This window comes from Phalacrocorax carbo, chromosome 14 (assembly GCF_963921805.1).
Source record: "Phalacrocorax carbo chromosome 14, bPhaCar2.1, whole genome shotgun sequence".
NCBI lineage: Eukaryota > Metazoa > Chordata > Aves > Suliformes > Phalacrocoracidae > Phalacrocorax > Phalacrocorax carbo.
In genome coordinates, this window is record NC_087526.1 from 8861290 (window position 1) to 8877420 (window position 16131).

The following is a 16131-nucleotide window of genomic DNA, read 5'->3' on the forward strand; positions in this document are numbered from 1 at the left end:
AGTACTGTTTCTTTTGCATAAAATTTTAAAGGTTTTTACCAAACAGGGTCACTTTTTCCTACCTATACCCAGAAAAGTAACCCCTCGGAGAACCGTGGCAAAGGCTTCTTATTGCTTATTTTATCAAATATTCCTACACAGAAAAAAGCAAACCAACTGCAACAACCACTGCAAGCAGCCAGCCCAAACCACACCCCATCCCTTCCTGCCCAGCACAGGGTCCTCAGCCACTTCAAACCCCTTTTACTCCTCTGAACAGACGCCTTGAAATCAATTCCCCACCCTCCCTAAACCCTGCACACACAAATAAATCAATGCACGACAGCAGCAGCACGCGTTAGCAGGGCCGAACACATAGGGTGTAAACGAGGCAAGCAAATGCCTGGAAAACCAGGATGACAATATCATCTGTCCTTTCAGATTCTCAGAAAATCACCAGAAACATTGACTCTGAGGAGGCGAACCCAAAGGACGGCTCAGGCAGCTGCCAGTGCCGATCCTTCAGAACAAATGTCAACACACTAAGGGAACATCTTGGGATTTTTATTGATTTCATACTACGAGCCGGCAGCTTTCCGCCAGCACCGTAACACTCTAAAGCGCCAAACGCACACAACCGGCCCGTGCGTCGCAGGTTTATTGTGACTGAAAACGACCGCCTTTACAAAATGACAGTAAAGTGTTAAAACTTAGCTTAAATTAGATAAAAATGCAACATCTATTTTTAAATAGGTCTACGCTTAAAAGTATTAGTCTTTAAGAAAACATGGCCCATGAAAGCTGAAGTTGCAGGATTCCTAGGGAGCAGGATTTCTTCATGAGGCTTATGTGGCTCTCCTAGGGATAGCCTAACTTCTCTCTGCCTGAACACATGAAAATAATGCTGGAGACAGTAGCTTCCTAGACCTTAAAATATCAAATAATGAACATTCTTTGAAAGGAATAATTTCAACGTTTTTCGATAGAGAGAGCTTAACAGGCTTCTCTTACTGATGGTGGTAGATAATTAATACACACAAGCCCCGTTAAAAATAATTCAACCTCCAAAGCTGGTCTCTAAGAAAGGTTTTTAAGGACTCTGATAAAAACCCTCACGATGTAAATCTCTGGTGTAAAATATGTATTGTAGCTATATTTTATTAACAGAATAAGTAACTGCTCATTATGTAAACACAGACATGAAAAATTAACATACCAGTGAACACCCTGGTAGCGAATAGCGAGGTCACACACTGGCACGAGGCTGTTCCTTGGCAGTTCTGAGAGGTGGTATAAGGGAAAGAGCTCTGCTCAGTTACCACCGTCTGACAAGACTTTCAATAATTTTTCCAGGAGGCATATTTGCTGAAAAATTTAGAATACGATTTCTTTTCATTAGCTTCTCCGAATACTACATGGTTTCAGTGAGTGTTGAACATCGGGCCAAGGGTGGCCGTGATGTCAGCAAAGGGAGCGCTCTGGCTGAGCTCAATGACCGACTGCTTCTTTAGAACTAGAAAGATGTAAAACTTCGCTGCAGCTTCTTTCCGGTTGTTTTTAAGACAGAGCTCCCGTAAACTGAAAGAACGCATGCCTGATCTCTTCAGGTGCTGTATAAAGAAGAAAAGAAAATCAGTCAGGTCAGCTTCACTGCCAGTAAAACCAGATCCCATCAAGTCTGAACTGAAGAGCACTGCTCAGAGTGAATAGTTTCTGCTTGAACGCCTCAAATAGGATCTTATCTTGGCATCTGCATTTATATAAGTGGCTCTTAACATTTTACTGCCCTAATATTGCTTGCACCTACATACGTTATAAAGATCTACATATGCCCGCAGTTCCACTGAATTCAGTGAGACTGTACTGAAGCATGTGATGAAGCTCACCTGTAATGGCTTTCATGATTCGAAACAATAAAAATAATTGCGTACCCTGTTCTTTGGACACAGAACCAGCTACATCACAGGCAACTTCAGTCACAGCTAACTGAGCATTGTCATTGCTTGGTTTTGAATGGTTAGACTTACATGTAAGTATTTATTTACAGGTGTTGCGCAGAACCTGTGAAATATGTTCACATAAAATAATTTTTAAAAGCCCAAACAAACAAGAAGGCTGTGAAGTCAAACACCGGCACTAGGGGAGAGCAAGGCTTGGACCAAAGTTTGGCATTTTGCAGACAAAACCCTCTCCCTATGCCCTCTGGCCCACGCTTGGATTTCTCTATCACCTTTGGCACTCTCCGTTCATCCATGTGGCACATTGTGTTAAAGAAGCGACCTGAAGGAAAATAACATTTTGCTGCGGTTTTTCTACCCACCCCCAACCAGACCAAGCATTAAAACACTCGTCCAGGTAAAAAGGAAGGAGCAGCACTGAGCCATTGAGCCAAGAGTTTGGACATTCAGCATCAGGGCAGCCTGTGCTGCTCCTGTTACGGTCCTGTTGACACGATGTATGATATCATACGTTACAGCTTCACCAGTTTTACAAGGATTTCTGCAAGAAAAGCAGATGCAAGGGCTACACTCTGCTAAATTTCAAGCACCTTGAAAGCACTGGGGCATTAAAATCTCTTCAAGAAGGTGTTACCAGCTTTCTTTTTAACATATCCCTCACTCATTTCCCTAGCTTTCATCTCAGAAACAGCTCAGGCAGATGAACAGCCAAATGATGGCACCCTGCAGCCCTCAGCTGAGATCTGGCAACCTGTAAGCAGCTAGGAACCGGGTTTTGGAGAGATACTCCAGGGCATACTCATAGAAGGAAGCGAGCAAGGGCTTAGCATTACAGCAAACATTGCCGTGGAAGCAGACGTTCAGAAAATTCTAGTGATTCCAGCCACTGTGGGAGAGGACACCATGTCAGGCACTCAGAATCCTGGTTTCCAACATAAATACCCAATAAATCGCAGTTACATGCTGCATGTGAGAGGCAGTAATAGGATCAACTGTGCAAGTAGGAGATTTTCCGACATGGTCTCACTGAAATCAACACCTGGTTTTGGCATCTAATTACAAACTCCAGCTCTTGTACCTGTAAAGTTTTTAATAACTGAAGAGTTCTTTTGCTCCACCTTATTTCTTCACTGTCTTTCTTGTTCCTCATTAGCTCCTCGAGAGTAAACAGAACAGGTGGTTAGACAGCATGTGTAAAATGTTGCACACCATGGTGATAAAAAGAAGAGTTCTAGCCTAATTGAAAATCCACTTGGAGGTGTGCGTTTTGATAGCCATGCTCAGGGTAACTGGGACCTATGACACTTCTGCAGTTGCACTAGGCTTTGTGAAACAGAGAAAAGAATGCTAAGTTCTTTCCACTACAAAGAGACAGATCAGGTGCAACAACACATTAGGTACTATGAGAGCAGTGCTGGTGAGCCTTGGGGAGGCAGCTTCACAACAAGATACTGTTCCACGCAACTGGGATTCTGACAGTGTTCGTACTGGTCAGGGGCCAAAAAGGGTGTTCAAAAATTTGGCTTTAAATTTTGGGCTTAACCTCTGAAGTAGACAGGAGAAGCCTGCCCTTGTTTCAGAAAGTCTGAGTATCCTCATATCCAAGAAGTTCAGAAACTTTTTCCTTCTTACAGGAAGCTGTCTCCCTCACAGGCTACAGCCTTTGAACACTGGAATACAGTTATCCCTGGTTATCAAGCTATTAAAGTATTTGACTGGGAAAAAATGTACTAAAGATGATGTTAGTACATAAAAAATTATTGTAAGTTCCTGATGTCATCACTTTTTAAAAAAATATTTCTGAGAAAGAACACAGTTCTATCCTGAAATAAGCCAGAGGTGTCAGCTTCAGGTACACGTACATTTAGCTCAGCTTGCTGTATTTCAGCTTCTGGGCCCAGTGAGTTGTTTGCCAGTGAGGAGCTCTCAGAGAAGGCCGTTCCACCCTGCTGTTCGAACAGAAAGGATGATCAATAGGCACTACAATTTATGCATACAATGTAACTCTCAATTCCATAATTCTGCTCAAAGAATTTATTATAATGAACGTTTTCCAAAAATTATTTCATCGTTGCTATCTCTACCATGTCTTTTCTCACACAGGAAAGGACCTTGCTGTCTTGCTGTGGTATTTATCCTACAGCTGGATCTACACCTATGGGCTCAGTTCAGGCACAGACCCCACGCTTGCTGCTGCCATTAGGTCCAATTGTGGCAATCTTTTCAACTTTATTGAGCCTCATAGTCTCTAAAGAATCCCCTTTCTTGTTATCCTAAATAAAGATAGCAGAAATAGATAATTTCTGCTACCTTAGTTATTAGATAATAGGTAATTTTTATCCTTCATAAAGATTATTATCTCTTCAGTACAAAGAGGCTATATTTCATGTTAAAGTTCTCTTTACACTGAGTGATTGGACTGTAATCTATACTGATTAACAGACATTTTAATTAATAGTTCAATTGATGATAAGAATCTTCTGAAGTGCCTATAAATAAACTTTCATGACACAAGCTACTTAATGCTCTATTGGCTGTCTCTGGCACCCTTTTCTAACATATATTAGTAATTTCTTAACATGTTTTAAATGGAACTCTAGCATAAAATGAAACCAATAAATACATTTAGGTCTCTAAAATTTATGGAAACTGCTCACTATAGCTTCACCACAGTTATCATCAATTTCATTTCTGTTATTCTGTGATGTCAACATAAACGAATCATTTCTAATTTTTCTCTCAGTCTCTGAAGGAGCTGACTCCTGCACATGACTTGGCTCTTCTACTATCAGCATCTCTGTATTAATAAAAAAAGAACAAGGTTTAAGAGGAAATTACTGTGAATCACTGCCCTTAAAAAAAAACAATACTGAAAAACAAAAATCACACCCTGGTCAGCAATCTTTGAGCCAGAAAGAATAAATATAGACTAAATATCATTCCCAATATGATCACAGAAGAAGCAGAACCTTCCAAGAGAGTTTTTTCTTTTCTAAAAGTTGACCTATATGGACTTGCAGGAGGTGGGTTTTTTGATCAACTTCTGAGGCAGCCATACAGATTATATTTCTAGCAGAGCAATGGAGTGAAAGCAGATACATCAGGAAATCTAAAATGGAAGATTTCTTCTTGCTTGTTATTAACCAAAACACAATCTTCAAGATACAAATAGAAGTTATTTACATGAGTTTGGAAATTTGGAGAGCAGTTTGGTTAAACTCAGAATAAGTGGGAAGCTTTTTTTTAAAAAAAATAATCTGGAGTTTGGTAGACATTTAGAGAAACCAAAGGTGAAACCAACAAGACCTCCTTATGCCACAAGCTTTGGTTTGTAGAATACTGCACACAAACACCATGCAAGTGTTTCTCAAACATTATGTAAAATAGAAAATATTTTCTAACAGCTAATTCTGCAACATCAGATCTAAAATATTACCTGTGGTATCTTGCTCTTTTCTTGTTCCTTCCATTTCAGACTCCCTCTGTACTCCCTTTCTTCTCATCTTATATCCGCAGCTCTTGAAGCATTTTGCAAACAACTGAAAACAGTTATTTTTGTTTGCTTTCTGAATATAATGTTAGCTTATTTGCAAACATCAACACAAAGGTATGAATGTGAGCTGTATATTAGTTACTGCAATCTAGAATTTAGAGATTTGAATTAGGTCATTCAAAAAACCTACAATTTTTTAAAAAAAGTAATCTTCTGCAGCTTCAACTTTGGCACTGAACTCATGAAGAAATGTCTAAGAAACAATTTGGTTTATTTTTCCTTGAAGCCAGACAGTAAGGAGGGATGAAATTAAAAAAAACAACATCTGCAGTTATCTGTGTGTGGATTCCTCTCCCCATGTACTGGTGTGCGAGTATGTTTCATCCTCATAAAGAGCAAACTGCAATTCTGCACCTTGACTCTAAGTGGTGAAGCTGTGCTGAACCCTGTTTGCCTGCAGACCATGCCTCCCAAATATCTCCAAGCTACAGAAGAAATACTGTGATTAACATAAGGCTGCTGCACATAGTTCACACTATACCTTTCCATATCATCTTGTATACACGTTGACCTCTTCTTTCTCTTATCACCAGCTCTAAACTTAAGTCTTCTTTGAATGATCTGTCAGATACTACGTGGGGACACGAGAGGCTTTGATAGATCATATTTCCATGAAAGCAGTACGTCTTTCTTGTGCAGAAAGAGCGGTAAGGTCCATGGCCACAGGAAAGGGCAGTCTAGCCCAGCCTTCTAGCCAAAGTGACAGAGTGATTGTGAACCTCTTAATCTGAAAGGCAAGTCCCTGACTGCTCTCCAGCTGGAAAGTTTATCTCCAGTTGGGAAAGTACAAAACATATTGGTATACCATCTTTCCAAAGCCAATAACAATATAATAATAACAGTCACGTTTAAGCCTGATGTACCTTTAAAGTAAATGCAGAAGAAAAATGTGGTCTCACATTAATTACAGAGCAGAAACAAACCAGAAAATAATAAAACAAAGTAGAAAGTAGGAAAGAAATTGATGGAAATCTAAAAAGTTGTGTATTACTGTACAATGAGTCAGGTGCCAGTATGTGAAATGAAACATCAGATCTCAAAGATTCTTTGTCATTTTTCACTTGTTGGAGTGCTGGAAATGAAGGCTGTGAGCTCTACAGATGCTCTTTCTGATGAAGCAATTAGTGGTGAGTATGCAAACAACCATCAGGTATCCAACTGAACTGTATGGCAAAACAATACTTTCAACAACGCTATGCACCTGCAGTTTGCTAGTTCCCCTAAAATCAAGTCTGCAAAATCACAGTTAGATCCTAGATGTGCAACAGTCCCGTAACCTAGACAGTGGCAGAAAAACCTACAAGGAATTAATCTTTACCATTTGCAGCTCAGCATGAACCACAGGCTGTGTAGCGTGGGACAGGAGTTTATCCACGCCTCCTGATTTCTTCCACATCATTGTTTTTTTTGTTGGTGGTGCAAGGTCCAACGGAGCAAGGATGTCCGTGCAATTGTTAAGTTGGTTGTATATAGCATTGCAGCTGATCTCCTTGTCTACATCCACAAGCAACTTCCTCTTTCTTTTATTTTTTTTTCTCTGGGTGATAGCTAAATATAACAAGTATTTTAAAAAAAAAAAAGATCTAATAAGGTCTATTCACAGAACACTTAAGCACAAAAAAAAGCACTGTGAACCAACCAAAAAACCAGGCTGCTGACCTCCTGAAACCTCACACAGACTTGAAAAATCAAAGTACAAGTGCATGTGCCATTTCTCCAAAAGTCTTCGCAAAGTATACTCTTTGTATTCTAGTACTTGAAATTCACATATGTTTAATTACAGAAGACATATGACTATTGTACTAAAGAACTGGGAACATGAGGACTTAATGAGAACACATGATATGCCAACAAGACTAAATAAGCTATCTTTAATCCACCAGGAAGTTAATTGTTCCAAGAACTGCTGATGTACTCAACAGGTTTCAGTACCTCGTAATTAATACCTGTATTTGTCAGTTTCATCCTTTAGCAATTTAATTAAGATGTACATAGTAAATACAAAAGAAAGACACGGATTGGTTATATGACCATAACTTCCTGAATATTATTTTGACAGGCTGGAAAATTCCAATATTCTAAATATTAGTGTCAACATGAACTTGTTTATTTGCTACCAGCCACCAACGTGATAGGTAACATTTAGATTTACTCACAGAAGAAATGAAACATTTTTCTTTTTGGATCTTATTAAATTTGAAGTTCACAATACAAAACTTTACAAAGGCCTGAAAGTTTTAAGTTTGTTATTTTACACAAAAAAATCACTGATATGTCACTAGCAATAAAAGTTCTTCAGCTGAAACTTCAGTAACTCTCATGAACAGGCCAGGATTGCACTGGTAGCAGAATGACAGAGCAACAAAACTTGATTTGGTATGTGAAAGAAACTCTAAGCAGAGATTTAGGCAGGTCAGATGAATAACTCGATATTGTTTCTGTATAACAGTTCCCATAAAATAGGTCTCTGACAGCAGGAGCAGATGAAATCTAAAGCGGGAATAATGTGTCTTGCAAATATTTTCACTAACAAGAAAAAAACCAAACCTAGTAACCCAAATATTCAGCAAGAATCTGGTCAAGTTCTGACCTGTGTCGTCAACGGGCTCAAGCACAAATCCTTCTTCTCCTTTCAAGAAAAGTATTGTCTCATTCGTGAGGTGACTGACTTTCTTAATGGTGGTGTCTGCGCAGTTGGACTCAACTGTAAGAAAACCCAGAAAATAACCCAAATAAAAAAGAAAGTTTACAAGCTGGAATAACTTCTCAGTCTCATTACATCAGACAAAAAAGGTCAGAATTAGAAAACTATGATTTTGTCTATAATCTCATAGTCACTTTAACCAGTAACAACTGGCACTGCTGCTGCTCACAACCTGCACTGCACGCTTTCCTTTGCCGACTGCAGAACCGGTGTGACTGGGTGGTGGAATGGACTGAGGAACTGATGCAGAGGAAAACCCACCTGACAAAAAGTGTTTATTTTCAATATGTATCTGTTTCCAGTTCCAGGCAACTGCATGGCAATGTGGACATTTCTGTCAACATAAAAGGAACAGGTAGTACCAGGACTAGTGCAAGGAGGGGCAAGTGCCACTGTTCCCCTTAAAGCTGTTCCAGCTTACTCAGTTTTAACACTTACTCAGTTACTAAGTAACACTTACTTACTCAGTTTTAACTCAGTTTTAAACTCAGTTTTAACAGTGTGATGGGGGTATAAGGGTTTAAGATACAAAAAAAAATCCAGAAACACTTTTCAAAAATTAATTTCACTGAAATCAAACCAAAAGAAGACTAACAACACCTTTATGGACTACTAAAGTGCCATTTGTCACTGAAATATAAAGCCAGAAATATTCATAGGCAAAGTTCAGAGTTACAGTGTACCCATTCAGCTTCCTTTCCCGTACAAAAGTGATACCGCACTGCCTAGGCAGCAGGGTGGATCAACAGCGTATCCAACAGGAGATCATATAAAAGTGCTTCTAAGCAATGCCAACTTACAAACCTGGAATCCCTAGGTCAAATAAAATTTTACCTAAAATGATGGATGAAGTATATTAGAAAAAAAGTGAAAGACATTAACAATGGAAAAAGGCACCGGGTATTATACAAAGCTGAATGTAACTTCGGGTGTTAATACAGGAACAGAGGGTTTGTGAGAGTAAGAACGGATGCTGCAAACTCACTGGATGTGCTGTTCTCTGGCAGATCTTGTGACAAAGGACGTTCTTCCTCCATATCAAGAATGTCTTTATCTAGGCCACTTTGCTCATCCCTCAACAGGATTTCTTAAATACAAAATGCTTAGTTTTAATCATTATAAGCCTTAGTAGTCAGGAAATAGCCTGACTTATGTTACTTATTTAACGTTAATTTTGTGTAAAAAAAAAAGCTCAGCTTCCATGGATGGCTGTCAATGATACATCTGCCTTCAACCATACAAAAAGGAGAACATTAGCCTTAATGTTGAGATTTCCACCTTTTCTTTGAAAAGTATGACATTGATATTGCTGAAAAGGTGTAAATCTATCAAGCTTTACGTAAATACTCGAAACAGTAAAGATATAGAAGCTACTTTGCTGCTTTTGTTATTACAGCAATAAGGATAAAAATGCTGCAGTATTTCACCTTTGAAAATATAAATTAAATTGTTAAACATTAAGTATAAGTTGGATGACTTTAATTCTAAAAAACGGAAATATCTCCTTTAAAACAATTTTACTTGGCAATGTCTAAGTGATCATAGATGTAGTGACAAGTAGAAAAAAATGCAGTATGAAACCCACAAAAAATATGGATTTTTTGTTTGTCAACAATCACTTTCATGTTGTCTCGTTTGTTTTCCTGTAAGAATAAAAATATTTGAAAGAACCTAATTCTGTTTATCTGTGGCAAACCCTACCAATCATATCTGCAGCGTCCTCCTCGTCTCCAAAACAGTCGTGCTCAAAACAGCAAGCATCTTCATGCAGTGCAGAATTGCCTCTAGTCGCGCTCGCAGAGTTGTGATCAGCCACAAGACTGTTACTGCTCATTAAGATGCTGCTGTCAAAGAACCTCTGTTTTCGTAGTGCATCTGGTTCTTCATCTGAATAAACACAGAATTTCTGATGCTTCATCTGCATGAGTTTTTGAAACACATATTTATCCATTTCCTAATTTATCAAATAATTTTTAAAATTTAAAAGATTGTAAGATATCCCATACCTCAAACAGAATAAATAGCTAATTCAGTAAAAAGCAGAAAATGTTGGATTTTATTCTCAGACTCTGATATCATATTATATTACTTAGGCAGAATATGTACACAAAAAATTAAGCATGAGATGGTATGACAGGCCAATCAGCACAAGCATGAAAGAAATGTGCTTTTAATACTATCTTTTTCACATGTGAAAAGGACTCAGACTGTACAAAATTTTGCATAAAACACACTTTTCCTTATGGAATATTTCTAATTTCTCAACTTCTCTCACCAAGGTTTCTATCACAGAGAAGTATATTGCGTTCGTAATCCTCTGTAAGTGTGATGTCTTCAGCTCTGCTCTGATTCAAGGTAAAATGTTCAGCAACATCAATGGCACTGATGAAGAAAACATTATACAAAATATAGGGTGAAGTGAAACCCATTCACCATTTTTCTGGAATGTGAAAACTTGTTTCTGAACAGTCTTCAAGCCTGATGTTTTATGATAAAACCCCAAAAGACAGCTTCTGTTTTCTACAGCATTGAAAGTACCCCAGCTGATCCTCACTTCTGTGGAGAGAGAACAACTGTTTCCCAAAGCTATCTGCATTCAAGCTATTTAAGGTTTTATTAATAAAATTCACTGCTTTGAATTTCCTCTAAAAGCTAAAAATAAGCATATGGAAAACAGGTGCTATACGTTTATTAAAATTGATACCTCTAAGCAAGTAAGCAACTGCCTTCTTTACTAGCCAAAGTTTCTATGCAATCTCCAGCGTACATGGTACAGGGAAAGCTGAACCTGAAACATCCATAGCAGCCCAATAGCTGGGGAGAGGTCCATGAGGGAGGGGAAAGCGTTCAGCTAACTGAACTTTGAAATACTCCCCACACCTGGAACTCCACGAACAAATGATCCAGATGTATACTCAGCAAGCAACCCCCTCAAGAAACAGCAGACAGGATGAGGGAGGCACCCATCCTCCTCTCCATATTTCATATTTCTCCACTCTCATTTGCCAGTAAACGTGGGATTGTGTGAGTTTGTTCAAACCCAAGCCCTTCTATATTCCAGACACTTGTCACACAGAAGGCATCTAATTAGTGTAACACCATCATCTGTAAATCAAACTGCAGGGACACTTTGGGGAGGCAGAAAAGGTACACTTTACAGAGTTAGCACACTGAGGTACTTGAATAAATAGTATTACATCACAGCTGTGCTTACAAAATACTAAACACTTACAGATCCCATCAAACTGTATCTATGACGAGGTACAGGGGAGGCCTCAGTGGAAGTCTGTTATCCTGGACCTTTGGTGGCACCAGAGCCATCAGAAACATGTCTTGGCCTCCTGCTTTTTATCAGTTTTTCGACATTAATACTGACTTGTGTCAGAAAAGCCAAAGAAATATGCTGGCTTTTCATCAGGAGCCAAGCTGACTACTGCTGATAAAATGCCCCGGCCCCAAAGAGCAATGGGGCCAAAATTAAATGCAGCTACACGATGGAACAGTACAACATGGTGAGCTACCAGCCAGAGCTTCCTTGGTCTTACAACAGGATTTATACTAACTTTGTTATCTTCTCTTGAGGTCAGTAACTTGTCTGCAGGCTTCACTCAGACAATATAAAATTAGCAAATCCTGAAGTCTAAGTTCAACACATTATTTCATTGTAAAGGTCTGTTGATTAAACGGACTTCAAGAAACTCTACAAAAGCACAGTTCCTGTGACTGTGGCCTTGTAAAGCTGGCTCAGAATTTAGCAGAATTCAGTTACCAAATCAAAACAATTCCATCTGAGTTTTCATCAGATAACAGCAAGGATATCTTTTACTTCTGAAAATACTAAAATAATGAATAAAAACTAGGGAAGCATTTACTTTAAATCAGGTAGTGGTGTTTCAAAATCATGAAATTCTTCAGGTAATGTAATGGACTGATAAGCAGCCTCAAAGTTCTCTTCTGGAAGGTCAACAAGTCCTAAAAGAAACAGACAACATAACAAAATAAGTATCAATAAAATAAAAGTAATGGTCTCCCCAGTACATATACTAAGATTATAAACCTGTCAGGAAGGTCTGCTGCCATTCTAAATAACAGAAAGGTAAAGCTTAGGCACTTTGTCAACAGGACTCCAAAGTGGAATTAAAATCCTTAGTTTACATATCATTTAGAAGCCATATTTTTTTACAGACAGATACAGAAGGGTCTGCTGCTACAGGACCTGAAATACTGCAAATACCTTGGGTTTATGACCAGCTACTTTAAATCCCTGAAAGATTCTCACAGCTGGCATTTAGCCTAGAGCCTTTCATACCACTTCAAATGAATTATTGCATTTTCCTTTTCTCTCCAGTGTCTGTGTAACATTATTCTCCAGCATTAAATAATTATAAAGTGAGACTGCAAATACTTGGTAATCAGAGAATCCTGGAACAATTCGCATCAGAAGGGATTTCTGAAGGTCAGCTAATCCAACCTTTTGCTCAAAACAGGGTTAATTTCTAAGTCAGATCACTTTGGACTATTTCTGCTGCTGAAGATTCCACAGCATCCCTGCACAGCTTTGTTTCAGCATTTTACCGCTTCCACTGAGATTTTTCCCCCCTTTATATTTAGTTGGACTCTCCCTTGCTGCAATTGTGACCATTGTGTCTTGATTTTGTGTGGCACAGTCCTCTATAAGCTACTACAGTATCTATTCAAAATAGATAGCACTGCGTACTTATCTTAAGTGTTTTTTCTAGAGATTTCAAAATGTTTACAAATATTAACTAACTAATCATTATGGTGTCCTTGAGAATAATGTAGAGTAGATATTCACTATTCTGTAAACAGACCAGGTCACAAAGCACGTGAATAAATGCTGGTGTCCTGTTCTTAGCCTTTTTTTATGCAACAGTGCCTCCCCATTTGGTGCCTGAGTATGACAAACGTCCAGCCCACTGGAAAAGGATCCAGTCATCTCTGCTCCCTTCTCCCTGGCTACATGGCTAAGGCTCAAAACTCACTGTCAGATCTGGCACTAACACACTACTAGACATGTTGTTGGTGTCATCAGAAATTAAAATTAATTATCGAGCAACGGAGGCTGACTTCAAGCTTCTTCTCATAAGGCCACTTAAGATACTACTTCTTTTAAAGGAGTCAAAGACCTGAAATGGCTTTAAATTAAGCCAGACTACCACATCAGCAGTAGGCACCAATAAGTTCAATTTCCTTTGGGATCCATAATGTGTTTTTAACAGAAACACCCAAAATTAACTTTTAAATTGAGAGCTATAAAGGACACAGATGGAAGAAATGCAGATTTCTGTACATACCTGGGCGAAAGGCTGTCTTCATTTTTGTCAAAGCTTCACTACAGTCAGCCAAGAGGTACTTTGCTTTCCTGTGGTAAATCCGCACCACTCCTAGGAGCAAGTGTCCAGAAGTTCGTAGAGCTATGGTAAACTGTGATGATTTTAAAAAGTTGTTTAGGACATAGTATTTTTGGCAAAAACATTAAAGTGAAAATATTATATGGCAGTAACAGAGTTCTAAAATACACTGGTACAGAGCTCTATGAAATTCAACAGGGCTTTGTACCAATATAAAGGATCGTAAACAGAAATCAATTTTCAGAGCCAGGCACTAGTCGCTTTTGTTCCTAAACACTGCCATGCCAAAGCACGAGTCCTGAACTGATGCTCTTACTTTATCTAAAACATCTCGGCTGACTGCCAATGAACAGTGTAACACATCCTGAAACAGAAAGTAGCTGCGCGTATCCCAGTATTTGACACTTTGGTTATTTAAGTGAGCAGACACCTTACCTATGCCCTTATTTATGCAAAGTCTTCTTGCACCAAGCGTACTCAGGGTGGTCATGCAGCTGCTAGACAGGACAGCGTGCAAGGGGAAGTAGAGGGTACTCAACTAGCACCTCTTGGAAAACACTTCCAAATAATATCACTTTAACAACGTTCAGTTAATCATAACCGGTGCAAGACAGACAAATTAATTTCAGACTATCAAATATCAAGCAGGTGTTTTCATGGAGAAAAAAAAAATCTGCTTGCACCAGCTGAAAGCCTTGGCTTTCTTTAGCCATCGATTAGTGACAGTGCAAAGCATTCCTCACTGTTCCCTTGAATGCAATTGCAACGGCGAGGCCAAGGACTGAGTCATGGATACTTGACTGTCTGCATCTGTGCTTGCTTGAGTCATACCTTATCCGTGATAAACAGAGGACTTCAGCCTCCAGGTCTGTTCATACAGAGTCTCTCACAAGCACTATGTATGCTTAATTTTATATCTAATGGCTTATAAAGGGGGACCTGGAAGAAGTCCACTGAAAGTGGAAGGATGGTTACAACATGTCAAAAGTTATTTATTATGAGATCAGCAAAAGCATTCTCCTCAAATGGTCTGTGTACAATTTCATGGCAGTTTTCTTAGTCCCTAGACTTTGGTTAAGCAGCTGACTTCTCCATCTTTTTGAGACCATTTCCTCAAATACCAGCATTTCCCAAATTATGCTGAACAATAACTACAGCTGGTACTCAAAGTCTCTGAAGAAAGACCAGTGCTACCCCACCACACCGCATGGATGGGCTCGTGTTTCCTCATGAGCAGCTCAAACCCATGTACCATGATCCCTTGGCCAGCAGTGCCCACAGAGTGCTCCCTGGGGCTCTATCAGTGTGCAGAAAAATACATTTGAATATACTGTGGTAACATTTTCTTACACTGTACATAAATGTATGCCACAGATCGCCAGGAGTAAAATATTTATATAGCTGTCATTTAACAGGATGGATATTTTATCCAAGCAAGAACTGAATAAAATCAGAGGAGGAGTTTACCTCACACTGGTTTTGAAATAGCCGCAAATTTGTCCTAAAGCCAGTCTCCACAATTGCAACAGTCCTGTTCCCTACAAAGGATGAACACCTCTACCCCAGAATTTGCCAGAAGACACCTTCTCATTTAATAGCGTACCTTTGGCGAGATGATCTTTTCAACTGTAGTCTCTAAATTGCACTCAAATATATGAGCTTTGGTGAGCTTCTTTTCCCAGTGGGCAGCAAGCCATATCTTGGCCAACGGCCCGCGCTTATTGACGAGCACATGCATGTAGAACATGGCGCCTGGGCCGAGGCTCACAGGCCAACCCTGCTGCCACCTCCCTAGGCTCTTCCCCTTCCAACAGAGGAGGGTCCTGGGGCACAAGGCGGGCAGAGGGATCTAGTGGGACCTGAGGGTATGGGGGGATCCAGTTAGGCACTGAGGGGACAGGGGGATTTAGTGTGATCTGAGGGGATGGGGGAACCCAGCTGGGTGGTGAGGGGACGGGGGGATTTAGTGGGATCTGAGGGGACGGGGGAACCCAGCTGGGTGGTGAGGGGATGGGGGGGATTTAGTGGGATCTGAGGGGATGGGGGAACCCAGCTGGGTGGTGAGGGGATGGGGGGGATTTAGTGGGATCTGAGGGGATGGGGGAACCCAGCTGGGTGGTGAGGGGATGGGGGGGATTTAGTGGGATCTGAGGGGATAGGGGGACCAAGCTGGGTGCTGAGGGGATGGGGGGATTTAGTGGGATCTGAGGGGATAGGGGGACCAAGCTGGGTGCTGAGGGGATGGGGGGATTTAGCAAGACCCTGAAGGGACAAGGGGGATTTACTGGGACCTGAGAGGATGTAGGGATCCAGCTGGGCACTGAGGAGATGACGAGGATTTCATGGGACCCTGAGGTGATGGGGTGACACAGCCAGGCGCTGTGGGGACGGGGGGGGGGATTCAGCAGGATCTGAGGGGATGGGGGACCCAAGCGGGTGCTGAGGCAACGAGGGAGGGATTTAGAGGGATTCTGGTGGGATAGAGGGACCCAGACAGGCGCTGAGGAAATGGAGGGAGATTTAGTGGGGACCCCACCGGGCACTGCGGGGATAGGAGGGATTTAG

The 16131-nt window shown here is 40.3% G+C and overlaps 1 protein-coding gene across 1 annotated transcript; it reads right to left on the reverse strand.

Annotated features, from left to right (window-relative positions):
• Positions 1-532: 532 nt before the first annotated feature.
• Positions 533-15313, reverse strand: RAD21L1 (RAD21 cohesin complex component like 1). The gene is made up of 13 exons (XM_064465331.1): positions 15170-15313; positions 13510-13678; positions 12067-12166; positions 10470-10576; positions 9896-10081; positions 9180-9281; positions 8081-8194; positions 6809-7038; positions 5374-5476; positions 4595-4734; positions 3800-3886; positions 3016-3093; positions 533-1589 (listed from the first exon to the last, which is right to left on the reverse strand). The coding sequence occupies exons 1-13, from the start codon at positions 15311-15313 to the stop codon at positions 1401-1403; spliced, it is 1749 nt and encodes a 582-aa protein (XP_064321401.1). The 3' UTR covers positions 533-1400.
• Positions 15314-16131: the final 818 nt, after the last annotated feature.

Coding starts and splice junctions, on each gene's coding strand:
- RAD21L1 (XM_064465331.1), bottom strand. CDS start 15,313: ATGTTCTACATGCATGTGCTCGTCAATAAGCGCGGGCCGTTGGCCAAG. Junction 10,577..12,066: donor ACACCACTACCTGATTTAAA/GTAAATGCTTCC, acceptor TTTCTTCATCAG/TGCCATTGATGTTGCTGAAC. Junction 10,082..10,469: donor TCTCTGTGATAGAAACCTTG/GTGAGAGAAGTT, acceptor GTGTTTATTCAG/ATGAAGAACCAGATGCACTA.